General features: G+C 42.6%; 1 protein-coding gene across 4 annotated transcripts in view; it reads left to right on the top strand.

Moving 5' to 3' along the window:
- Nucleotides 1-18,600, top strand: part of ino80 (INO80 complex ATPase subunit) — a 39,759-nt gene that overhangs the window by 14,707 nt on the left and 6,452 nt on the right. For all 4 annotated transcript variants that reach the window (XM_082505644.1, XM_082505643.1, XM_082505645.1 and 1 more), the window contains exons 26-33: nucleotides 2,034-2,174; nucleotides 2,758-2,983; nucleotides 11,397-11,524; nucleotides 16,434-16,528; nucleotides 16,942-17,014; nucleotides 17,497-17,655; nucleotides 17,773-17,875; nucleotides 17,961-18,049. In XM_082505644.1, the coding sequence (XP_082361770.1) occupies nucleotides 2,034-2,174; nucleotides 2,758-2,983; nucleotides 11,397-11,524; nucleotides 16,434-16,528; nucleotides 16,942-17,014; nucleotides 17,497-17,655; nucleotides 17,773-17,875; nucleotides 17,961-18,049 (1,014 nt within the window). The remainder of the gene's footprint in view (nucleotides 1-2,033; nucleotides 2,175-2,757; nucleotides 2,984-11,396; nucleotides 11,525-16,433; nucleotides 16,529-16,941; nucleotides 17,015-17,496; nucleotides 17,656-17,772; nucleotides 17,876-17,960; nucleotides 18,050-18,600) is intronic.

The raw sequence follows: 18,600 nt of genomic DNA, 5'->3' as shown, positions 1-18,600 counted from the left end.
CCTCGCAGCACACCATCTAGCTTCACTCTTACATCAGATGTGTAGAGGAAATCTCCTCAAAACATTGAACACCATTTCAAAAATATATATACAAAGTCTTGTATTAATAATTAAAACATATTGATCTGCTTTTAGTACAGACTTTTAGCTGGTTGTGAGGTCTGTCTGTGTGGATTAGTATACATGACCAGTGTGTTGCTGGTGTTTTATGACAAAATATGATTAGTGATGTGTAATGTTCGTCGGTAAAGATGATAAATGTAATACATACAGCAAAGCCTTTTCTCTACACGCAAATAGTTTCATGGGTACTGCTGAGACAGCACATTATTGCTTTGACTTTTTTTTTCTTTGTATTATTTGGCAATATGGAAATCTTATTGTTAGTACAGAAGTGGTGCAATGCCAGTTCAAATACAAAGAATAGTAAAAAATATATAATAATAAAAGCTCTACACTGTCACTGCTTAAAATTCCTGCTCCTTCACTTATCTGCTTAACTGAAAAGCCTAAAAAAATCATCAAGATTTCACTCAGCAAACTTCTAGCCATTGGCAGATACTTTCTGTATCACATTTCCACCCTTCCACCAATTCTAGCTTAACTTGTTGGGTGGAAAATACTCAGGAGTAAATGCTGCCGGGGGTAATTCCATCCTCCTCTTCCTTTCCCGGCCTCATCATGCTGGGTTAGGCAGCTGTCTAGCATCTTAGGTTCCCCCCTGGAGCTTCTCAACATATGAGAATAAGAATATTAGATGCAACTTCAAATATGAGCAAGGAATAGAAACTCGCAGACACCTGGAGAGTTTTTACTGTATGTGTGCTTTATGACCACGCTGACCCCAAACTCCTACTTGTAGAAATGACTCACTCCCGCAGTTCTTGCCAACTTCTTTTAACTCCTCATTTTTCTTTTAAAACTGCATGGAGCTGGCACACAGTGGCACTTCTTTCTGCTTGGCTCATCTCTCTCTGGCTGTGTACTTGACAGCGTGGCCAGTATTGCTTTCAGCTTTCCTTTTGCTTCTATCAAGGAATTGAGAAAACCGAGAGAACCAAGACGCGCACTATTATACCCAGAAAGCTGTGGGGGAGCTTTGGATTGGCTGTCTGTCCCTCTGTTTCACTCTCACTCCATCTCTGTTCCATCTCAGTGCTGAAACAGTCGTAATATACAAACAGCATGTTGTCTTTCTCTTAATGTCATCCATATCTACCATATGAAACTCTGCTTTTGTTTGTATCTGACATCATAATTATGTTTCACAACCATAAAGATGTGCTGATATGATTTTTGCATATTGTCAGCACATTTTTAAACTGTATTTTTTTTTTTTTTTTTTTTTGTCTTAACTGCAATCTGCTAACAATCGTAACATCCTCCTGTATGTTCAAAGAGGATGAAGCTTTCAGTGCTCAATGTGAAAATAATCTGTTCTTGCTGGGTTTGAAAAACTAACATCTTCCTTGGTGCATTGCTTTTGTGAAACACACACAAAGCATTATGGCCTTCAACAAAGAAAATGAAGAAAAAATTGTAGTTGCTAAGCACTGCCTGAGTTGGTCTGACACTGATAGTTGATTTATTTATTTTTTTATCTGCCATTAGATGGCACTGTGTACCCATAATCTCACACACGTCACACAAAAGCAGACATTACCATATTCCTTTAAAAACCTACCATTCTGTAATACTCTACTATACTTTGTTCCAAATGAATGTTTGTGTTTACCACAGTGTTTTATCCTGATGCCCACATGCTGTGACATGTGGAGTTTAAACCATATAGGCTGCAGTAATCTTACATTTCACATAGCAATTTCAGCCTTAAGTTGAAATGTTATGTAATATCTTTGGATAAAAGCCAGATAAACTTAAATATAATGTGAAAACAGCTTATAAAACGATGAGCACTGAACTCAGTGAGCTTTGTATGATCCTACTTTGTTTACTTCTGTTTGCAGTTCCTCTCTTTTCTGCTTAAACAAAATCATTGATTCATTGTGGTGATTTCTGTATATGCTTTTCAGGATTTGGTGTTCACGGCCTCCAGGCCCGGCGTGGTGGGGCACACAGATGTGAAGGTCCACTGCAGAAAATTGGGCACCTTTACAATCCAATCCTGCCAGCCCACGCTGCCACCTAAGTTCCTGCTAGCCGCCACACCCAGGGTATGTGTATAAGAGCAACAAACAGACTGAGGAGGACACACTTGGAAGTCCTGCCTGTCTGTATGTGATGACAGTCGGGGTTGTGTGCTGGCGCGCTTAAAACAGCTAAGCATTTGGGTGGTCGTGGAAGAGGGAAGCGCTGTGAACAATGCTTTTGTGGCTTTTTAACAATGAGAAGCTCTTATCTGTGAAATGTTTGTATGACTGTGTGTGGTTGGGGTACAGGAGGTCAACACTGTGACTCCCAGCTGCACTTAAAACAAACGGAGTCTCCAAAAAAGGGCTTCTTGCTCAGGTTATTCAGTAGTTGTTCAGCTTCCTCTTGCCCCCTCACCACCTCCTCCCCCTACACACACAAACATACGCAGATGCAGAAGTTGCTGATTCAGTGAAACCAGGACTGCATGCATCGACATCTCTCCATCTACAGCTTGAATCTCTCTGGAGCAAAGTTATCAGTTTGTTAAAGAAAAAAAAAAAAGAAGTCTTAAAAACCGAGCCTATGTCAGCGTACAGTATTTGTGCTTTGCCATCGTAAAATGTTGTTTCTATCCATCATGCAATGCTGTCTTTTGTTTCCAAGGTGACAGCAGTACCCATGGAGCGCTATTGTAACGACCGCAGTGCTGAATACGAGTGGCAGGTGACACGCAGCGGAGGAGGCCCGATTTTTAAACAGTGTTTCCTGTACGGCTCTCCTGAACTGGCATCAGAATGGCGTGTGAGGGCTAATGCCTTTCACCCACAATGCCCTGGGGGTGTGATGGCCCTCTATCCCCGCCATGGATGGTCCTTTATACGGATACCTGGTAAGTCCTGTCTCTGTGTGTGTGTGTGTGTGTGTGTGTGTGTGTTACTACTGAACATTCAAATGAGTCCCCCTGGTCTCATGCACAGCTTTTCACACTAGGCTATCAAATCCCATAAGTAAATGTCCCACAATTTGCAGTCTAACAAATAGATGTATTAGATGTAGCATGTAACAGCAATGACTGTTCAAGGGGCAGCTAATCTGAAGAAAGTTTGCTTATGTGGAGAGAGATACAGAGCTTGTTTAGGGCAGTAAATGAGGTAAGTTTAGCTCCACACAGAGGTGACCAATAACAGTAAATAGTGGATATCCTCTTTTATAGAATAGTGAGTAATAGAGGCCCGTGGGAGAATCCATAGATCTTAGTCCTGGGTCAGGAGGGCAGGGCAAGCAACATCACCCTCCACTATCTCTACCTGTAGGTCACACAGTGACTTCCCAGGGAACTGCTGAGATAAAGGGCTTCTGCAGAGGTTCACAACACATACCAGCAATTTCCATTGAATTATGAGATTCAATGGAAAGATTGTGTTTTGTTTTGGGGGGGGGTTTGTCCAAGTGAATTTATGGCTTAGCAGACCTTTATCAGAAAAGATTGGCTTGTTGAGCAAAGGGTTAGCTGCAGCACACTAAAAGGTGATTCACCACCAGGCTTCAGATGACTGATGGATGTCTAAGGTGAGAGAGGCCGCTACCTTCTTACAGAAAGCACATCCGTTCTCAGTGACCTAATGAAGGGGTCTCTGATAAACTCTGTTATGGATTATGATGACTGTTTTGTCAAATTGTCCCAGCGCAGCAGACACTGGATACCTTGTTTGATAAGCCTGCAGTGCGCTCATTTAACAACCTTTAGTACTTTCTGAGGTGCACTGTAAAACAACAGCTTCTCTAAAAATCATAATAGGTCCTTTAGATCCTGTCAGATAAATAATAATAAAGCTTAGTCCTTTTTTTAAGCTCCTGTGTATACATGTGCTTGTGAGAGCGTTTCTGTGTAAAAGTGAGAAACACAACAAGTATTTGTTTGTCTGTGTGAGAACAGCCTGAAAGCTCTTGTGAAGTTATACGGAGGCAGACAAAGCGAGGAAGTTTAGCTACTGGTCATTGTTCAAGTGCTCAGTTAGGTAACACTAATAGATGGTCTGCCTGTGTGCGAGTGAGTGTGTGTATATGTGTGTTGTTTATGTACAGTCGAGCCCATTAAGTGACGTGTGCGGTGCTCACACGGGGACCGAGGTGTCTCTCAGCCCTCCGCACACACTCTCCCACGCTCAGGGGGACAAGCTTTTACCTCTGTCTCTCCTTCACTAACAGACAGGACGGTGCGCTGGGCTGAAATCAGTATCTGGCCACGGGCTCTCAGTCCGTCTGGTCTCCCACTTCTTTCTCAGCCTCAGTAGGAAGGAAATGACCCAACACTCAGGCACCCGTCCTCCGCTGAACACATTGTTGCCACATCAAGGCTCAGATATGTACAGTAGCTCAGCTGAAGTTTCCCACCCTCCGTCTCCTCCGCACTCCCAGCCCCACACCTTTAGAACAAATGGCAGAGCTGAATAACTGTTTGTTTTGAGCGCCATGGCGTGAGTACAGCTGCCCACTGATATCGATGGAGGAATCTAATCAGAGGACTTATTAGGAATCAGGCCATAGAGGAGGAAAAAACAATGGGCTGTAACATTTTGGACCGTACATTATTTTTTGTTTGTTTGTTTATTTGTTTTGATGTCATTGTAATTGTATTATTTCCTTGAAAGAAAAAAGAGAGAGAATTAATTACATGTAAAAAATGTTAACACCGATGATGACACGATGCTTCTGTATGTCTCTGAAAGAAAGCAACATGTATTATCGGCTCAAAAATGAAGCCCAAGCAGCCACACTGTCTTCTCCACGGAGACATGGCAGAAAAAGAAGATTAGACTCTAGTTACAGAGAAATTCTGGGCTTGTTTTCTTGCCAAATTAGTTTAGTTTGCTTTGTGAAAATTCTACTCCTCGCAACCACTCAATTTAAAAAAAAAAAAAATTCAAATGGAGACAGATTTGAAGTTTAAAAGAAACTTTAAGTTCCACAGAAATAGCTTTCCTTGCTGTCTGTGTGGCCTCTGTCTCCCTCGCATTAATTAGAAGCAGCCACTCCACAAAATAACGGGCTTCTCACTATAGCACCGACTCTTTAACTCTTTTTCTAGCTTTATTGTGTACTGTTAAACGACTGTTGCTGCCGTGAAGGAATCTCTGAAGGAGATGGTTGGCAGGTTGTGGAGCTGTTTTTTGGTTGTTGTTGGGGTTTTTTTTTTAGCTGCATTAGAGAGCACACAGGAGTCTGTGTGCGCGTACTTCCATATCCATCAGTAAAGTTCTGGCCCTGCCGTTCACATTAGGCTGTGGGAAATGCAGTTCTGCCTTCCTGTCCCTTCAAAGAAACTCTGCTCTCCACCAAAATGGCAGGAAGCTTCCCCGGCCCTCTGATAGACAGGCACAAAACAACACAGACTGCCAGCCTCACCACATCACCGTCTGACTCTGCCCCTTTTAATCTGCATTAAGCTGGCACCGGTGTCCGTCTGTGGAATTCAGCTTTTTTCTTTTTTTTTGCTAGCAATGAAAAACAAAACATACAGCCAAGTGTGTAAAGGGATTGTGATTTCCTAGTCCAATTTATGGCTATAAATGTGTCCACAAGAAAGAGCAAATTTTAAAAAAAAAATCCAGTGTAGACTGAAGGGGGAGACATTAGCCACATTATTTTTCTATGCTGGGATCTTTAAACATGGAAGCCAAGTAATCTTTGTGCTTTGATCTGTGGTAAGTTCTGAGTCAATGCCAGCCAAGGGTAACTAGCAGTAATCTGTCTTAATGACAGAGTTCAGAGTGGGCCGCTGTGGTGTGGTGCGGTGAGGTTCCCCAGCGAAACTTGGGAGTCTTCATCAGACTGTCTGTCTCTTCCGCTGCTTTAACGACTCCTAGAGAACCAAAAGAAGCGTTCCTCTTGCATGTTTGAGGGGAGGCGGTGGTGTATGTGTGAACATGTTCCATATATGCTCCTCCATCGCTCAGACTCAGCCACACTTAGTTGTGCAAGCATATTTTTTTCTTTTAAGGGAATTTATGTTCTTCTTTTTTTTTTTTTTAATGACTCTCTTTCAGGCTCCAGAGCAGAGATGCTGCTTTCTGGATGCAGACAGACTTTGTTTGGGGGGGGTTGTAAATCTTCACTAAATTCTCCTGTTTTCTGTCGGGCTTCTCACTTCCTAGCTTTCAAATCCTCCCACTGGCATCTGGCTCTTAGCTGTACTGATGCTGTTGCTGTAAGAAAATTAAGTTTCACTCTGATTTTTGTCAATATATGCAGAAGCAGCAAAGTAGTGTCAGGCTAATATTTCCATCATCAGCGCTGCTGAACAAGTGTTGCTCATTGACTTATTGATTGCCCAGTGTAATGTATCATTGTACAGTGAGGGGCTGGTGCTTGGTTCGATCGTTGATTCGACCTGTTCTGTGGCCTCCCATCTGTCTCTCTTTCTCACATAACCATTCATCCATCTTCCTTCACTAACTCCTTTTCTGCAAAATTGCTGTTCTTCATCACATCTGGCTCACTTCCCTCCGTGTTCAGGGCAGCTCCCCACTTGGCTTTGGCAGACAACAGCAGCAGAGGGGAAGGAAACAGAGGACAGCATAGAAGATTGTAGCGGCGTATTAATGAAATTAGCGCCATAGTTGGTTTGGGAGTATCAGGCGCCAGGCACTAGGGCTGGGCCGGGGTTAATTAGCTGGCAGCAGGCCTCTAATTGGGTCAGGACCATGTCAGACCCCTGGCTCTGGCCCTGCAGGGATTGGATTACAACGTCGGGGGACAGACAGCAGGGGGAGGAAAGGGGCGAGCGAGAGAGGGTGTGTATCGTGGAGTGGGAGGGTGAGTGTAGAAGTGGAGGAGGGAAGGATGGAGAGGCTGCTGGAGGGTGCTACAGTGGATGTAGTAGAATGGGGGTGTGAGGAGGGACAAGGGAGTGCAGCTTAATCTGCCAGCAGGCGGTAAGCATGAAGGAGATGGGGAGGGCCTGGCTGGGTGAATACCTCTGTTAGACTGGATTGGATTGAAGCGGGTGGTGGTGGCGAGGAGGGGGGTGCTGTGAAAGGGGGGCAGGGCAGGTGGTGAAGCTTGATATGTGTATCCATAGCAACGGCAGAGTGGTGTGACACCACATGGGATTTGCTCGTGTTTTGGGGTGTGGTCTTATCGCAGTCCTCATCCCTGTCAGGCCATGATTTTAAAGTTGTTTTGTGCCGCCCCCCCACCCCCCCCTTTTTTTTTTTTTTTTTTTCTTGCTTTCAGTTTTACTCCACATTTTGATCTACACACCACAACATATTTGGACATGATCTCTTTGTTTGCAATCAGCTACATAATATTGCTGTTGCTATGTCAATGAATTTTAGTGACTCTTTCGAGCCAACACACTGTTTGTTTTTTTTTAGCTGTATCGACCTTTTCATTTAAATTCCTCCAAACCGTCCATAATTCATGGTACATGCGTAGTTACTATATCCAGTTTGCTCACGCTTAAGGGCAGTGGTCCTGCATTTCATTGCCACCACATGTAGCTTATAATGTAAGCATAAGTGTTACATTGGAATGAGACAGACCACCAAAGTCCTCCCAAATTGTAATTATTCATTTTCTTGGCTTCCCTTTTATAGAGTATAGCAGCAATATGAAACTGGGGTTTTCTCAATGCAGTACTAAATGCTTGAACTCTGCAACCTCTCTATAAGCCACATTGCTGTGGGACGATTTTTTTCTGCCTGTTTTCTTGCTTGCCTTTCTTTCTTTCCTTTTTTATTGTCTTTGTGTTAATAATTTCTCTGTGTATGAATGCAACTCAGAATTCAATATGGTGATGATCAAGTGATGCCGATAAGCAACTACCAAATGCTGTATCATGGTCACCGGTGTCATCAAACACCAGAAGGTTGCTTTCTTAAGGAGCAGAGCAGCTTCCCTATTAATGGTCTCCCTCATAATCCAGTCATAAACAAAAGGATTATTGTGACTGACACGTCTCTGTATACAAGAATAATAGTATCCAACTGTTTAATATGGGATTTTCTCATTGCCTGTTAATGCCATTCAAGACTTAGTTTAAGTACATGCAACATTTAGTCCTCTTTGGCCAGAAAAATCCTCAGATAGGGGCTTTTAACCTGTCTTAAAACATGACACTGGAGTCTGGAGGCTTAAATATAATCTCCTAAACAGAAACAGATCAGTAGCAGGGGTTTAGCAGTGTTGTCTTATATGAGTATTTGTGTCTCTGCCAAGTGGTGGTTTTGCGCCTGGGTGGTTGGCAGCGTGGCCCGCAAGTGTTAGTCAGTGCCCTTGACTGAGCAGCGGCCCTGGTTAGACTGGCACCTGCGGCCGGGAGGCCCTGTCTGATCTCAGCCACAACATCACCGCCACCACCACCAGGCTAATCCAGCTTCGCTGTAGCCGGAGCCACCACAGACCCCCTTTCCTCTCCGTCTGTCCCTCTCTGTCTGGACCATTTTTTTTTCTGTTCTGCATGTCTAATCTGCTGCATGCCGGCCTCTCTTGTCTTTTACTTTCTCAGTCCATTAACTTTCTTGACGCCAAGGCCAATTACAGGCCTTTCACGGAAGGGTACATTGTGTATCTCATGGTTTGCGGTGCACTGGGCTCTTTGTACAAACCGAATAGAACCACAGCAATGCACAACTGCCTATTTTAGAGTAAATAAAGTGTCACATCGAATCTGCTTCAGTTGTACTTTAATGCCTTTAGCTATAGGTGTATTATTTAAGCCATTCATTATCCTCCTTAAAGCATTTCCTATGTCATTTCACAATTTTTCAGTATTTTGTGAGTTAGCTCAATTCATTGTAGGTGTTTTCTCTTTTGTATTTACAATATAATGAGAAAAGATACTGATGTGGAAGAACGCATGTCATTTACTAAATGTAGACCCCTGTTACACCTTTAATTTTACATAATGACAGGAGATAAAACGCTCATCCTGCTAACCAAATCTTTCTAGCAAGTCTTGCCCTTTGGCAGCCATCTTGGTAATGCCCCCAAGCAGCTATTTGGGTATTTCGAAGCCTCTGTCTGAATAAGGAGAGAGCGTACCTAATATCAGGACATAACAGCTGTATATTTAAAATGTTCAGCTAAACCCATTACACACACCATGCATGTGCAAAGCTTCATAACATTACAGCTTTTTAACAGCTCAGCCAGCAGTGCAGTAACTATCAGCTTCTTTCTACCAGAGCACTGAACAAGTACCATTCTAATTCAGCCTGTATGATAAACTGTGAAAACATGCAGTACACATACATCTTTTCTTCTATAATGACTAGATGCGCCCTCTACAAAGCTGAAACTGTGGGTGTAGCAAAAGCACGGTTGGCTCACATGCTTTCCAGTTTGACTGTTAGAGAAGTCTCCTATAGATTTTTTTTTTCCATGTCTCCTTCTTTAAAATGTCTCTTTATAAGACCTTCCTTTCAGTTGAGCTGGTTCCAGGTGTTGTTGGTGAACTTCTTTGTTTATTGTAATGGTGTAAAGTACTTGCGTGATACTGCGTTAGTAGTGCGTAGGTGCTACGTAGAGCTTTGCAGACCCACATTTACATGTTGCTATCTACGCCATGCATGGAAAAACCAGTAATGTGGGCTACTCTTATTTATGCAAGTGCTGTTGATCGTCTTTAAGCTTGCTCTAGCTGCAAAGGAGACAGTAGTCATGTTATACAATGAAATTCTTAGCAGTGGAGTGAAACTGTTTAAAACAAAACTATTCACTGCAGCCATTGTCTGCGTTTCTCCTACGTGATTCTTTGATATTTTGCACTTCTTCCTCTACGTGGCAAACTCCACTGTGGTCTCGCTCTTTCATGTTCAAGCCAACTTTTTGACCGGTCAACACACAAACCTTTGCATAATCCTCTTTTCTGCAAATGGAAAAAAATACAGGATACTTGACAAAAAAGCTACGCGCCTCAGAAAACATTAACCTTTTTCAGCTTTTCAGCTGTCCAGAAGAAAAATACAACAAGCGAAATTAAAGACACGTATGAATTTAATCCAGAACAAATTTTGCCAGCGTATTCCCAGGAGCTGTAGGTTGTGAGTGTGAGTGAGACCAGGACTGGATGTATTTGACAGGCTGACACCACTCCACAGTGACCTGTAGGTGAGCTCTCCAATACTTCCCCAGAGCATTTCACCTATTCATCTGTTCTATTAGTTCCTCTTTAACACCTCTGCCAGGCCTGACATTTTTTCAGAAGGTTATACTAAAAGGTCACAGGTCAGGGTTCAGTCCAAGTACAAATTAGCATAGAAAGGTCTCCTTAAAAAAAGATCTATGTGAGATTGTGGGTCTGTGGTACATTTTAACACAGGTGTATATTTCAATTTTTTTTGCATGTTTCAAATATGTTCCAGGAGGCTATTCTTTTTGAAGGTATCCCAGTCTGTTTTTTGCTTTTTGGAGAATGTGTTTTGAATTAATGGCCGAAGCAAAGTGAAGAAATAACACTGGGAAATATTTGTAAGCCCAGGTTTGCAGCGCACAAAAGGGCTTGGGGGACAGGAGTCCACCTCTTATGTAAGACGGTCAAGCCTCACTCTCCCATAGGGACTCTCTTCTAATCCTGACCTGACCCTGTCCCCTGACCCTGGACCTGGCCTTAGGTTCTTCCTACTCAGGGCCACGACCTCTCGGTCAAACACCATCGTGTGCCTGTCACAGGGTCGAATGCAGGCACAGCTTTTTCCTTATTCTATCATTGTGTCAGATGACGTTAATTCCTCATCAGCTGGACATCGAGGAAACCACTTCAGCAGCAGACCCAGGGTCAGAACACCCCCCTCTTTCCCATTGCTCTTGTCGGTAAATCATTTGAAGGCCAGCGAATACCTGATGTGGTATCAACAGAAACGTGACCAACTGCCAGGCCTCTTTGTTCACCTTTTGTGCTTTTGTCTAAAATGGAGTGTAAATCACTTTTTCCTCAGAGTTTCACTTTGTCTCTTATTCTCTCTGCTCTCAGCAACAGCACAGTCAATCAGGGCACAGGCTTTATTTAAACGGTCACTAAATTAGGGCCAGATCTAGGAGGATCGACCCCCCCCCCCCCAGCTCTATCTGTTCTGGTGAAAAGGGTTATTCAAGAGTCTTATCTAACTTCTGAATTGATTGGAGTTTGTTTTTTTTAACTTTGTAAGTAAGCAGATATTTTATTGTGTCAACTCACTAAATATTTTCAGTGATTAATGTGATTTCATCACACAGCTACTTACTGAGAGTAACATGGAAAAGTTGCTGTGTTGCCACCCGGGTGGTTTGTGTGGTAAAACTTTCTTTCCCTCTTTCAGATAAGGAAAGCCTGATTACAGAAAGTGGAAAGCTCCACACCTTGGATATCCTGTTGAGTCGACTAAAGGCTCAGGGACACAGAGTCCTCATCTACTCTCAGATGACTCGCATGATAGACCTGCTTGAGGTATAAAAGCACACATACACGGCATACATCTATAAATAGAACAGTTTGTTCCTCATTTTCATTACCTTTGCCCCTTTACAGCTCTGCTCGCTCTATTCATATCTATTCTATTTATAAGTTACCCTCACACTATTGCTAAGTGTAGAAAAAGTAACGTCCTGAATTCCATTCAGTAATATGTAACCTGAAGGTGAGTTAAATCTTTTAGATATCTGCATAAATCAATTCCAAGTTTCCAAGTAAGTTGTTTAAGCTCCTCACCCGAGCAGTGTAACCGTTGGGGTGTGGCGCTACAGCACCTCTAAACCACCTGCCTGTCCCTCGTTGGTGCACTCATTAGACTGCTAATTAACAGGTCAGGACTAATTAGAGGGGTCTCATCTGCAGGGGAGGCAGCCAGATGGGAGGGATAACTGGGTGAAATAAGGAAAGCGGGGAAGTGGAGGGGAAATGGGTGATGGGAGTGGCACCCATGGGGTTAGAGGAGAAGGAAATAACATGAAAACCGAGACAAAGGTAGATGGATGAGGAAAAGGTGGGAACAAATAAACGATCACAAAATCCGTTTTTCCCGGTTTGAGCTTGATAAATGAACCCGTATTACTTTTACCCACATGCATGTTTTTCTTTTCAACTTCTTAGTTAGTTATAATCTTATTGGAAGGTCAGAGGCTGTCAGTTTGGAATCCAAGATGAAGATCGAAGTGCATTACTGCTCTCCCTACAGGAATATAATGCTGAAACACAGCCCTGACAGTGATTATGTGTCGACAGCCTCGGTGTACTCTGTTGTTGCCTCCATATTTGTTGCAAACATCACTATGGAGCCAAAAGCCTCTCGCATGATGTCATTCTGTCCCTATTCACACAGTGCAGAGCCAGTTCCACAGCCAAATGCTTTGATGGTAGATGGACCTGGCCCAGGTGGCTAAGGACCGTCTTCCTGTGTGTCTGGAAAACAGCAAGAATGCCTCGTGTTAAAGGCCACTGGAAAACGGCAGTGATGAGAATGCTCAAGATGGCTTCGATAATGCTGGCTAGTCATTCTGCTTTAGTGTTCTTCTCACTGATTGCCCCACCTATAGTTGTTCCCTCTAGCTATGATTTAATGAGACAACATTACAGCGCCCTGTGTATCACAGAAGTCATTGTGTATAAGTGACCTCATAATGCAATGGGAGGTGGGCGTTGGTTGAGGGGGAGGTTGTATATGACAGCATCTCCTCTGCTAATGGGCTCAAGGCAATCACGGATGAAATCATACATTCACCCAATTTGGCTTCAGTGTTTTGTTTTTTTTCCTTTTCCATGTTTGTCATTGGTCATAGCTAAAAAAATAAATAAATCTGCAGATGGAGTTCATTATCTGAAAGTGAGTCTCTGACTAAGAGAGAGAGTGCGGGAGAAGTTGATGCTGATCTTGTCATTATCATCATTGTTATCATCACCAGTCGGCTGCCGGTTCTTCTGGTGACATCACGCGGTCAGTTGATGGATCATTAAGATTCGGGTGGCCCAAAGAAAAATAACACTGTTTGCTTTCTTTGGCAGCAGCTGATAGTGTAGCGGGACCACGGAGTCACTGCCTTCCTATTTAAGCTGAGTTTTTTTTAGACATCATTTTACTGCAAAGTCTGCAAAGCTTAAAATGCAGGAATGAGGGGAAATGCCCACAGTCTCTTGGAACTGCTGCCAAACCAGAATAGAATTTTGTCTGTAAATGAAGTACTGGTAATGCAATTTGCCTTTCAGGTGTGCCTTGTTCATTATTCAATTCAATTCAGGTTAGTTTTATTTATATAGTGCCAAATCACAACAGCAATCACATCAAGGCACTTGATATTGTAAAGCAGACACCCTAAAATAATACAGAGAACCTTTCAACAATCAAACGACCCCCTAAGAGCAAGCACTTGGCGACAGTGGGAAGGAAAAACGTCCTTTTAATAGAAACCAGGCTCGGGGTGGGGCGGCCAGCTGCCATCACTAGTTTGGTGTGAGGGGAAATTGTCTTGGAGTGTTGGAGTGACACACAGTGACCTATTATTCAATGAAAAGCACGGCTTCTGCATAGATTATTTTGTGGAACATATTATGACAGTTTGTTTGTACGTTTCTGCACACTATGATTGCAAATATAGAAACTCTACAGCCTGTGACACAGAAGGAAAAGCCAGAGAGTGGAGTTGTAGTTACCGTGTTTGTTAACACTGTGGTTTTGATGAATGAATAGTTTTGCAGGTTTCATCACCTTGTCCTTGTCTGAACTGGTTTTCTGCTTATACATGCGACTTTTTAGCAGTAGCTAATCAAAGTCCATGTTCTTGCTTGCTGACACTTACTGCGGTCATTTGGCTCCTGTAATATTGTGGAACTATTTTTGAAGCCAAAATGATCTGAACTGTTGTAGTGAACCAGAGATTGCATTTTTCCTGCATTTCATTCTCCTCAATGCAATTTGGTCGCTCACTTCTTAGTATGCTGTACTAGAGGGGGATAGAAAGGTCCAATGAGCTTTCTGCTAAGGTGTGATTTATACTGCTGTGTTGATACCTGTCAAAGATATGATGTAGTTTTCATATAGCCTGCAGAAGCCTGCCACACACACCCTCCCCAGACATTTAATGACACGCGCACACACTGATTTGTCCGCTCAGTGGCAATATGCTTTGCGTCTGTGAAACAAAATGTGGTCATTTATATATTTATTCTCATTTTCTTTGCTATTTCAATCTGTGTATAGACTCTCTCTTCAGTGTTACATTAATTTAATGCTAAATAACTGTGGCTAAACATTTATTAAGTGGAAAAAAAGCCAACACGATCTGCTTTTGCAGTCACCATGAGAAACCGAACACGGAGAAACTCGACAGACTGGCATAGGAGCCAATGCCAGATAGCATTTTTGTAATTGCAGAATGATTCAGCCACACATGCAAAAAGAAATGTGCATAGACTACACCATAGGATGTTTTACAAAGTGTTTTTTCACACATCTGTATTAATGCCTAAAATTGGAAACACTGTTTAATAGTTAAGGTCAGTGAAGTTCTGCTGCTCCTGTGGTCTTGGGCAGGTGTTGTATGTACCATGTCACTGACAGCAGACATAACAGTCTTAAGCCCAGCTCAGTTCTGAAGTGGACTCTGTTTTATTATCGTGCCACAGCATGTTCTTTTCAGTTATTACAGCTGTTGGGTTAGGAACAGTCTGTGACCACGCACACTAATCTAACAGCATTTGCTTGACTGTGGGGACTCATTTTTAACAGGAAGTTGGGAACAGCCTGTGTTCCCAGAGCCACTTTGAAAGAAAAAGCAAAATTGTAATTGGAGTGGATACAAAAGTATCGGGCATTCTTAAAACAAATTTGCGTGTTCCCATGCGTCGTGAACTTCAGGGAACATAGGGGTTTGGGGGGTTTTGTTTTGTTTTGTTTTTGGTTTTTTTGGCGATATGTGGTTCATAATGGGCCGATGATAGTTGCATGAAAAAAGTAAACATTTTGTCCAGTCAGGCCAACCCGACATAGTGCTTGATTTATAACATTTGTAAAGGAATACATTAGAAAATGAGTGAAAAACTGCAGAAATATCACACTTTCACCTACGGTTAGCACAAACTGGATCAGAATATTGTAGAAAATTGCCAGCTGTTGGGATTTATATTTCAGTGTGGCATCTTGGAAGAAATCGAAAGCATGCTGCAACTAACCAGGACTCCAAGTGTAAACCACAAAAAGGCTGCAGAGGAATTTGATCTCTCAGGTGTAACTTTTCTAAAACTTTGATTCTGCTGATTTAGATGGAGATTAGAAAGACAGCAGCGTTGTGCTGGCAAGATACCAAAGCCCAATTCAACAAGGTTAGCAGCATTTTGGCGAGCGCTGCCCTAATGGTCCCTAATGTAGTGTTCAGTTAGAGCAGATGGGGCTGTTGGGAACAGAGCCAGACACTCAGAGCGATGAGGGGGCAGGCCCTGCTGGGACTGAGGGCCCCGGGTGTCGTGAAAGGGGATTTGGAGGGGGTCATAGAAAACATAGCTTCAAATCATCGTTATCATTGATAATGGCTGTGTGAGGGGAGTTGTTATGTGTGGCCATTTATTGTAACTGGTTCAGGGGGGACTGACATGTTTCATCGAGGAGGTCGCGAGTTCAGGGCAGCGCTCAAAGGAAGCTCAGCGAGTCACCTCATCACTGCTGTTGCTCTGACTTCAGAGCTCCTCCCATCAAATCCACACACACAGGCGCACACAGCGCAGCTTAGCAGACTTTGGGGGGGATAGAATATCAAGCTCTTGATTTCTCAATGCCTCCCTGGGCTCGGATTGAGGTTTCAACTCCAGCGAATGCACATAAGAAATGTGGGATTTTGGACACAAAATTGCTGTCAGAAAGAAATTCTTACAGCACAGATGAATATTTCTTGACCCTTGAAATTTAACAAGTAGGGCTGAAGGCTTTATCCACTCCTCAGAGAAAGAATAGAATTTCATATTTGAGAGCTTATTAAATTCAGTGTGTAGTTGCTGCTTGCGATCCCCAGAGCAGAGGCTGAAGAACAGTTTGAGATTTGAGTTTTGGATTTGAAGTTTGGATAACTTTGGTTTGCTGGTTTCGAAATCAGTGGTGAGAGCGATCTATGAATGCCAAATATTGGCTAATCCTAGAGTTAAGTTTTTGTTTTTTTTTATTAACTTGATGCAGATCTAGTTATTCTAGTTATAGGTTTTGTGAAAATAAAGCAAAAGATGTTGTGAAAATTAGAATCAGTTATTCTATATCTACATATTCCTCCATACTGGAAGTAAGCCAACCTTCTGCTCTGTGAAAGACCAGAATAAATGAGGAGTCATTATTTATTTATTAGTAATTATTTTCTTTACTGTCTTTGTCCCATCTTTCCAGGAGTACATGGTTTATCGCAAGCACACCTACATGCGCCTCGATGGATCCTCCAAGATTTCTGAGCGCAGGGATATGGTGGCTGACTTCCAGAGTCGGTGGGTAAAGATAAAATACGACCTAGAGTGCAAGTGGTTGTGCATGCATGAAATAAGACGTCACCCATACATCGAAATATATATGGGTGTGTTTAGTCCACATTCTCTGGTTTGCATTAGTACATAGCTCTCAGGCGCCAGCATTACTCTTTTTGGAGGACAAAAGAGTTTGAAGTTTATTGGAGTTTATTGAAGTTGCTTTATGTTGCAAGGCTTTCACTACTGGTGCACATTTCACATCCTATACAGGACTTAAGCTTGACATTTTTATTCTTAACTTACATTGCAACTTCATTTAATGGCATGATATGTGGATATTTGTGCTGTAGCTGCAGTTGGGAATGATATCTTCTGATTTTGTCCCCCTCCTCTATTCCCTCCACCCCCCACTCCTCTCTCACTGCCCTCCACAGAACGGATATCTTTGTCTTTCTGCTGAGCACACGGGCCGGAGGGCTTGGCATTAACCTGACTGCTGCTGACACTGTGAGCCCCTTATTGATACCATATCATAGTTTAAATAGCACTAACATTTACTAAAGGTCTATATCCAGGGCAGCACACATTCTCTGTCGTAAAACACAGTTTCAGCATAAATAAATACGTTTGGATAATGACTAAGGAGCATGATTGTGTATGTAATCAGTAGGGCTAAACACGCCTCTGAAAATGATAATGTCAGTGTTTATTAACATGTCTCGCTATAAACTCCCTGTAGCCCTGTTCGAGTGAAATTAGCTTTCATGACAATGAGCGTGAAGCGATTGTTAACACAGGACATCTGTCACGTTAAAAGGCAGTTCACTTGGGAAAACACGTCATTGTTATTAGTCTCCGAAATTGCAGAGAAGGGAGTGTCTGTTTCACGCTCAGGCTTTCTTCACAAAAAAAAATTAGACAATGTGGTAAACATGGATATCCTAATTTTAGAGAAAAATATTATGACATATATATTTTTTCCTGTGCAGGTTATCTTCTATGACAGTGACTGGAACCCCACAGTGGACCAACAGGCCATGGACAGGGCTCACAGGCTGGGTCAGACCAAACAGGTCACCGTCTATCGCCTCATCTGTCAGGGCACCATCGAGGAGAGGATACTGCAGCGGGCCAAGGAAAAGAGCGAGGTGTGTCAAAAATATCCTCTATTCTTTTTTAAACCAACAACAACAAAATAACACAAGTGCATAATGGTCATATTAATAACAGAGGTGATTAATGCTTTAATGGTCTTCTTTAATAAGATCCAAAGGGTAGTGATCTCTGGAGGCAACTTCAAGCCAGACACGCTCAAACCCAAAGAGGTGGTCAGCCTGCTTTTGGACGATGACGAGCTGGAGAAGAAATGTGAGTGTTTTGATTGGGCAGATGTTAGAGTTTCACTGTGAGGGGAAGGAAAATATGAAAACAAACATTGTGTCTCTTTCTGTAGTGCGCCAAAGGCAAGAGGAGAAGAGGCAGCAAGAGGAGAGCAGCAAGGTGAAGGAGCGCAAGAGGAAGAGGGAGAAGTATGCTGAGAAGGTATGGAACTGATTAACTGAGTTGGTGGCTGCCTGGATGTGGAGTGGAATATGTAGAATACTTCGAGTAGAAACACATGTGAAATGTTAGAGAGAAAGTTGGAATGGAAGAAATTGTAAGGTAGGAAGATAAGGAGACAAGAGTCCTGGAAGAAACTTTTACAGAAAGTTTTGTGTTCAGCTCAAGAGTGAAAACTGTAGTCTGTCTGTTAGACGATAGACTCTCTTCTGTCTAACATAATATAACATTGACCTGATAGTGAAGCTGCAGGAAGGGTCGAGGGGACATTGAAATCATTATGACTTATTCCTTTGAGATATTATACAGTACATAGCTGGTGAATCTGACAGAAATCAGGTCACTAGTTTGAGATAGTCAGTGACTAAAGTAGGGTCAGATGGAAGGTCAGAGGTTCATCTAAAATCATTAAATATCTTCCTCTGGGGATCATATCCATACTGGATTTCATGGCAATCTGGTCAGTGGCTGCTGAGTTTTGTCTTGCTCTGAACTCAAGAGCTGAACAGAAAATGTATATGCCATGCAACTGA

This window comes from Aulonocara stuartgranti (assembly GCF_965226115.1).
Source record: "Aulonocara stuartgranti genome assembly, chromosome: 15".
Lineage (NCBI taxonomy): Eukaryota > Metazoa > Chordata > Actinopteri > Cichliformes > Cichlidae > Aulonocara > Aulonocara stuartgranti.
The sequence above is the reverse complement of the archived record's forward strand: the minus strand, read 5'-3'. Positions and strand labels throughout refer to the sequence as shown.